At 46.0% G+C, this 8445-nt stretch overlaps 1 protein-coding gene across 1 annotated transcript; it reads left to right on the top strand.

The window, feature by feature from the left end:
- Positions 1 to 770: 770 nt before the first annotated feature.
- Positions 771 to 7400, top strand: LOC118382258 (beta-chimaerin-like; the record flags this gene model as incomplete). Its single annotated transcript, XM_052505551.1, has 5 exons — positions 771 to 834; positions 5052 to 5107; positions 6135 to 6166; positions 6914 to 7027; positions 7109 to 7400. Coding segments are annotated over 5 exons (558 nt in total), but the record flags the coding sequence as incomplete, so codon positions are not given.
- Positions 7401 to 8445: the final 1045 nt, after the last annotated feature.

An 8445-nucleotide genomic window follows, 5' to 3' on the forward strand; every position in this document is an offset into this window, starting at 1 on the left:
TCTAAAGATGGATCTATCTGTGAAGAAGGGACATATCCCTGGGCTGCACCAGGTGCTATAGATCTGTTGTGTGGCAACTATATTCACTCACTGAGCAATGAGTATCTCAAGAGGCTTCAGTGTGAATAAACCCTGTGTATAATTATGCTGGTCTAGCAGAATAACTAGACTGAGACGTAAACAACCCTGAAATAACCATGGTGATGATGAGTTCATAATCCATTCAGAGAGAATGTAACAGACAATTCACCCAAGAAAGAATAAAACGGTTCTATATGCCTGTTGTCTAACCCCTTTACCTCCCTTCTGTCTAGTTCTGAACTGTCTGTCTGTTTCTCTGTCTGTCCAATTTAAGGGCTTTATTGGCATGGGAAACATATGTTTGCCAAAGCAAGTGAAACTTTTTATTTTATAATCCATAACAGTAAACATTACACTTACAGAATTTCCAAAATAATAAAAACATTTCAAATGTAATTGTGTGTGTGTACATACATACATACATACATACATACATACATACATACATACATACATACATACATACATACATACATACAGTGTTGTAATGATGTGCAAATAGTTAAAGTATGAAAGGGAAAATAAATGAATCATAAATATAGGTTATATTTACAATGGTGTTCGTTCTTCACTGGTTGCCTTTTAATCTTGTGGCAACAGGTCACAAATCTTGCTGCTGTGATTGGACACTGTGGTATTTCCCCCAATAGATATGGGAGTCTGTCTTTCTCTCTCTCTCTGACCACTAACCCGCCTCCTGTGTTGTCGTTTCAGATCCTGAGGATTACCAACCGCCCATATGGAAGTCTTACTGTAAGTGTCTGAAGTACTGTTTATCCACTGTAAAGTCTTGGTTGTCCACCAGGAATGTGGAACGCTAGAAGCCTAGTCATCATGGCCGCCAGGCAGCTGCATGTCACTACAAAGGACTCTTATATGTGATCATATGAGGATATTAAAGCAGAAATCCTCCTCTGTTACAGTTAGTGTGTACAGTAAGGCTTCTTGGGACGCGCCATGCCTCAGCACAGCTTCCTGTTACTTCTCTCTCCTCTCCAGTCTTCTAACACTGGCTGAGAGATGTTTTTAGAGCTCACCAGTGGAGGCTGCTGAGGGGAGGAAGGCTCTTAATAATGTCTGGAATGGAATGGTGTCCTACACAACCATGTTCATGATTCCATTCACTCCATTCCAGCCATTATTATGAGACGTTCTCCCCTCAGCAGCCTCAACTGGAGCTCACTGTCTACATGTCCGTGGAAGACAACCTGTGTGTGTCTGTGGAAGACAACCTGTGTGTGTGTGTGTGTCCGTGGAAGACAACCTGTGTGTGTCCGTGGAAGACGACCCGTGTGTGTGTGTCCGTGGAAGACGACCCGTGTGTGTGTGTGTGTGTGTGTGTGTCCGTGGAAGACGTCCCGTGTGTGTGTGTCCGTGGAAGACGACCCGTGTGTGTGTGTGTCCGTGGAAGACGTCCCGTGTGTGTGTGTCCGTGGAAGACGACCCGTGTGTGTGTGTCCGTGGAAGACGACCCGTGTGTGTGTGTGTCTGTGGAAGACGGCCAGGTCTTGCTGGTTGTTGTGAGTTGTCCTGACTAAAACAAACTCAGTCAGGAGTCTGCCTCCTCCCGCATGGAGAGTCTGTTGTGGGGAAGATTCAGTACAGAGACTTAACCTGTTACACTGCTCCCAATGCTGTTATATTACAATGAGGAAACGGCACTACTCCCAATGCTGTTACATTACAATGAGGAAGCACTGCTCCCAATGCTGTGTTACATTACAATGAGGAAACTGCACTACTCCCATTACAATGAGGAAACGGCACTACTCCCAACTGTGTTATATTACAACAGAAACTGCACTACTCCCAATGCTGTTACATTACAATGAGGAAACGGCACTACTCCCAATGCTGTGTTACATTACAACGAGGAAACGGCACTACTCCCAATGCTGTTACATTACAATGAGGAAACTGGCATTAGTCCCAATGCTGTTACATTACAACGAGGAAACGGCACTACTCCCAATGCTGTGTTACATTACAATGAGGAAACGGCATTAGTCCCAATGCTGTTACATTACAACGAGGAAACGGCACTACTCCCAATGCTGTGTTACATTACAATGAGGAAACGGCACTACTCCCAATGCTGTTACATTACAATGAGGAAACAGCACTACTCCCAATGCTGTGTTACATTACAATGAGGAAACGGCACTACTCCCAATGCTGTGTTACATTACAACGAGGAAACGGCACTACTCCCAATGCTGTGTTACATTACAACGAGGAAACGGCACTAGTCCCAATGCTGTTACATTACAACGAGGAAACGGCACTACTCCCAATGCTGTGTTACATTACAATGAGGAAACGGCACTACTCCCAATGCTGTTACATTACAATGAGGAAACGGCACTACTCCCAATGCTGTTACATTACAATGAGGAAACTCCCAATGCTGTTACATTACAATGAGGAAACGGCACTACTCCCAATGCTGTTACATTACAATGAGGAAACGGCACTACTCCCAATGCTGTGTTACATTACAACGAGGAAACGGCACTACTCCCAATGCTGTGTTACATTACAATGAGGAAACGGCACTACTCCCAATGCTGTTACATTACAATGAGGAAACGGCACTACTCCCAATGCTGTTACATTACAATGAGGAAACGGCACTACTCCCAATGCTGTGTTACATTACAATGAGGAAACGGCACTACTCCCAATGCTGTTACATTACAACGAGGAAACGGCACTACTCCCAATGCTGTGTTACATTACAATGAGGAAACGGCACTACTCCCAATGCTGTTACATTACAATGAGGAAACGGCACTACTCCCAATGCTGTTACATTACAATGAGGAAACGGCACTACTCCCAATGCTGTTACATTACAATGAGGAAACGGCACTACTCCCAATGCTGTGTTACATTACAATGAGGAAACGGCACTAGTCCCAATGCTGTTACATTACAATGAGGAAACGGCACTACTCCCAATGCTGTGTTACATTACAATGAGGAAACGGCACTACTCCCAATGCTGTGTTACATTACAATGAGGAAACGGCACTACTCCCAATGCTGTGTTACATTACAATGAGGAAACGGCACTACTCCCAATGCTGTGTTACATTACAATGAGGAAACGGCACTAGTCCCAATGCTGTTACATTACAACGAGGAAATAGCACTACTCCCAATTCTGTGTTACATTACAATGAGGAAGACAAAGACACTGTCTGTCTGTCTCTTCTAATCCTGTTTCGTCCAACATTCTTAGGATGCGTCCTCAAGTGGCACCCTGTTCCCTATTTAATGCATTACTTTTGCACCAAATATGTAAACATGTATAACTTTGTGTTCCTCGCCAATAATTCTGTTATAAAAAAGTAGTGCACTATGTATGGAATAGGGTGCCATTTGGTACACACACTTAGTGTCATGCACATTCTTATTGCATCACATGAGTATAGTATAATCTGTGTCTACAGTAAAGCCCTTAGAATAGGTACATTACAGACAATAGGCCTAGTGTCCCCAGCTGTGATATATTATACTGTGGCAGTTTTAACCGTAGATGTGATTTTATCTCGCTCGCTACATGGTTTTTTTCTCCATTCCATTTTCAACAGTTGCACTGATTTACACCGAGCACTCAGTCTTTAAGTACACTTCATCCATGATGGCAGCTTGGCTCAGTGCTGCTGCTGCATATGTTACTGCGCTACTCTGTCTGTGTCCCAAATTAAAGCCTATTTACTGTAGTACTTAGTTCTGGTCAAATGTAGTGCACTATGTAGGGGAATAGGGTGACTTTTGGGATGCATACTGTCTCCCCATTGTGTCCCAGTACTGAGATTTAATAGTCACTGTTCGTATCCTGCACTAAGGCCCTAGACTAAAGTTATGTCCTAAATGGCACCCTATTCTCTATATAGTACACTATGGGTCCTGATCCAAAGTACTGCACTACATAGGGAATGCCATTTGGGATGTATCCCTCGGTGAAATATTAATTGACATTCACACAGAGGGTTTGGTGATGTATGGGACCTGTCATATAAACCACTGAGAGACATTAGCCCGTGGATATCTTCGACTTCGCTAACAGCTCCTAACTCGCTAACAGCTCCTTGGGGGTTCCGACTGTTTCTTGTTGACTTTTCTCTGAGTTCGGCTAAAAGTGAGCCAGCCATCTTTGAATCATACTGTCAGTGGCCATACAGAGACTGTATGCTGCATGTCCAATATTAGAGCAACTATAACCTTCTAACTTCCTAACGGACAGTTTTTAACTCCTCAGAATCTAGTGCCCCTTCCAAGTCTGCTGGGACCACTGCACAAACATGTTCCATGGTTAAAAATAGTGTTGTACATGTAGCATGTGACAGTGAGCTGCAAGAGGAGTGCATTGGGGTGTTATTAATAATTGTGTAACTCAAATAAATGATTAGACATCTGCTTGAAAATATATGGCAAGGCCAGTAACTTGTCAGGTGGATGGATTATCTTGGCAAAGGAGGAATGCTCACTAACAGGGATGTAAACAAATTGGTGCACAAAATGTTTGAAAAATAGTCCGGACCGGCCTGGTAGCTGTGGAGTGAAAATGGGACTTAAAGGAGATGAATACATTGTGGATGGCTGGACTGTAGTGGGACTGTATGTCCAGCTGATGACCCCATACAGTGATGAATGAATACGGTACTGAACTTTATTGTCCCATAGGGAAATAATGCATGAATTAGTGTCTGTGTGTGAAGCGGTCTACGTAAACGGAGCTGAAGGGAGGTCTGTTTGTGTTGCTGTCTACATAGTCTTTGTTCCGTCTGAATTTTTGGACCTCGACGCGAAATGGACCACCGTTGGCTCAGTTTCCGTAGACTGTGTTGCGCCCTTAAGGCTGTGTAACTCTCGACGCGTACATATCGTGGCCTCAGCAGTGCAGCCATTCTAATACTGAATACTATGCTTTTTACTTGACAGTCCATGTTTGTCTCTAACAGTGTACCGGCTCCAGCAGGAAGCTCCTCGGCCCAAGAGGATGACCTGCCCTCAGGAGGTCAGCACTGCACCTCTTTAAAGATTATAAGCTTACACCATATAGACTACAGTATTTTGTGATAGGATGCCTGATCTGTTGTGATAATGTAATGAACATTCTGATGAACTAATCATTTACCACATTGTCGTTTTCTTATCTCTAATCTGGTACTGAATGGTAAAGAGGTCCGGCAATTGGCAGAATGAAAACGGGAGAGTCACACAGAGCAAACTAGAATGCTTTTTGGCCCTAAACAGAGAGTACACAGTGGCAGAATACCTGACCTAGAGCTCAACAGAAGACGGGCTATGTGCACACTGCCCACAAAATGAGGTGGAAACTGAGCTGCACTTCCTAACCTCCTGCCAAATGTATAACCATATTAGAGTGACACATTTCCCTCAGATTACACAAACTCACAAAGAATTTGAAAACAAATCCAATTTTGATAAACTCTCATATCTACTGGGTGAAATACCACAGTGTGCATCACAGCAGCAAGATTTGTGACCTGTTGCCTCAAGAAAAGGGCAACCAGTGAAGAACAAACACATTTGTAAATACAACCCATATTTATTTCCCTTTTGGACATTAACTATTTGCACATCATTACAACACTGTATATATATACTTAATATACCATTTGAATTTTTTAAATGAAAAAACAACTTTTGAGTTGAATGTTTACTGTACGTTAGTTTATTTCACTTTCACTTCATTTTTGCTTTGGCAATGTGAACACATGTTTCCCATGCCAATAAAGCTCCTTAAATTAAAATGAAATGGAATTGGCAGAGAGACACAGACAGGCAGAGAGACACAGACAGGCAGAGAGACACAGACAGGCAGAGAGACACAGACAGGCAGAGAGACACAGACAGGCAGAGAGACACAGACAGAAAGCAATAAAAATCTGTTCCCCAACAGAGACACAGACATCCTTTATGAAACATGTATCCTTCTTGGCCAAGCCATTGAAGTGACCTTTCAACTGACTATGTCTCTGTCAGCCAATGTATCTTTTCTCTTTCCTCTGGATTTACAGATGGAGACCAGACCCAAATATTACGGCAGAGAGTGAGTAGTGAGACTGACTTTGATTTTCATCCATGTTCTAATACAGCTGCTGGGGAGACTGGCTCGAGTTGTGTGATTTATCATTAACGTCAAGCTTTACATGTGCTTAGGGTGTTGAAGGTGTGTGTGTCCGTGTGTGTGCAAGAGGATGGAGATAATTTAGTGTTAAATTCAGAGGGACAGAGACCTCAAGGTCCGTAGACAAGGCCACCGCATTGACAGGAGACTTGTGGGAGGCATTGACAGGAGACTTGTGGTCGGCATTGACAGGAGACTTGTGGTCGGCATTGACAGGAGACTTGTGGGAGGCATTGACAGGAGACTTGTGGTCGGCATTGACAGGAGACTTGTGGGAGGCATTGACAGGAGACTTGTGGGAGGCATTGACAGGAGACTTGTGGGAGGCATTGACAGGAGACTTGTGGGAGGCATTGACAGGAGACTTGTGGGAGGCATTGACAGGAGACTTGTGGTCGGCATTGACAGGAGACTTGTGGTCGGCATTGACAGGAGACTTGTGGGAGGCATTGACAGGAGACTTGTGGGAGGCATTGACAGGAGACTTGTGGGAGGCATTGACAGGAGACTTGTGGGAGGCATTGACAGGAGACTTGTGGGAGGCATTGACAGGAGACTTGTGGGAGGCATTGACAGGAGACTTGTGGGAGGCATTGACAGGAGACTTGTGGGAGGCATTGACAGGAGACTTGTGGGAGGCATTGACAGGAGACTTGTGGCTCTCTCAAGGTTCCATGGCATGCTATCCAGAGAGTCTGCAGATGAGCTACTGGGAGGAGCAGAGGGGGCTTACCTTGTCAGAGAGAGCCAGAGACAGCCAGGGACACACACCTTGGCCTTAAGGTACTGTACACACTACACACACACATTTACTTACTAAACGCTCTCCCCACCCACCCACTTGCTCTACCTCTCTCTCCCCAGGTTTGGGTACCAGACCCTGAACTACAGACTGTTCTATGACGGGAAGCACTTTGTGGGGGAGAAGCGCTTTGAGACGGTCCATGACCTGGTGACGGATGGCCTCATCACCCTGTACATCGAGACCAAGGCAGCAGAGTACATCGCCAAGATGACCACCAACCCCATCTATGAACACCTGGGCTACACATCCCTGCTGAAGGACAAGATGGGGCACCGGCTGAGCCGGAGACGCACTGAACCCCATAGGGTCACCTTCCAGAGAGAGGACAGGAAGGTGAGGTATTTGCTTTGACATTCTTTAGGTTTGACATTCTTTAGGTAACAAAGTGCTATGAAAAGTTACTTTGGTGATGACATTGGTGGGGCTGGTGACATTGGGGCTGGTGACATTGGGGATGGTGACATTGGGGGTGGTGACATTGGGGGTGGTGACATTGGGGGTGGTGACATTGGGGGTGGTGACATTGGGGGTGGTGACATTGGGGGTGGTGACATTGGGGGTGGTGACATTGGGGATGGTTGGGGTGGTGACATTGGGGATGGTTGGGGGTGGTGACATTGGGGATGGTGGGGGTGACATTGGGGATGGTGAAATTGGGGATGGTTGGGGTGGTGACGTTGGGGTGGTGACGTTGGGGTGGTGACGTTGGGGTGGTGACATTGGGGGTGACATTGGGGATGGTGGGGGTGGTGACATTGGGGATGGTGGTGACATTGGGGATGGTGGTGACATTGGGGATGGTGGTGACATTGGGGGTGGTGACATTGGGGGTGGTGACATTGGGGATGGTTGGGGTGACATTGGGGATGGTGAAATTTGGGATGGTTGGGGTGGTGACATTGGGGATGGTTGGGGGTGGTGACATTGGGGATGGTGGGGGTGACATTGGGGATGGTGAAATTTGGGATGGTTGGGGTGGTGACATTGGGGTGGTGACGTTGGGGTGGTGACATTGGGGTGGTGACATTGGGGTGGTGACATTGGGGTGGTGACATTGGGGGTGGTGACATTGGGGATGGTTGGGGGTGGTGACATTGGGGATGGTGGGGGTGGTGACATTGGGGATGGTGGGGGTGACATTGGGGATGGTTGGGGGTGGTGACGTTGGGGTGGTGACGTTGGGGGGGTGACATTGGGGATGGTGACATTGGGGATGGTGGGGGTGGTGACATTGGGGATGGTGACATTGGGGATGGTGGGGGTGGTGACATTGGGGGTGGTGACATTGGGGATGGTGGTGACATTGGGGACGGTGATTCTCTCCCATAGCATCAGGTTAACTATGTATTAACATCCTACATCTACTACTGTTGTGTTTCCTGACTATAGTTGTGAC

The sequence above is a fragment of the Oncorhynchus keta genome, unplaced genomic scaffold (genome assembly GCF_023373465.1).
Source record: "Oncorhynchus keta strain PuntledgeMale-10-30-2019 unplaced genomic scaffold, Oket_V2 Un_contig_24016_pilon_pilon, whole genome shotgun sequence".
Classification (NCBI taxonomy): Eukaryota; Metazoa; Chordata; class Actinopteri; order Salmoniformes; family Salmonidae; genus Oncorhynchus; species Oncorhynchus keta.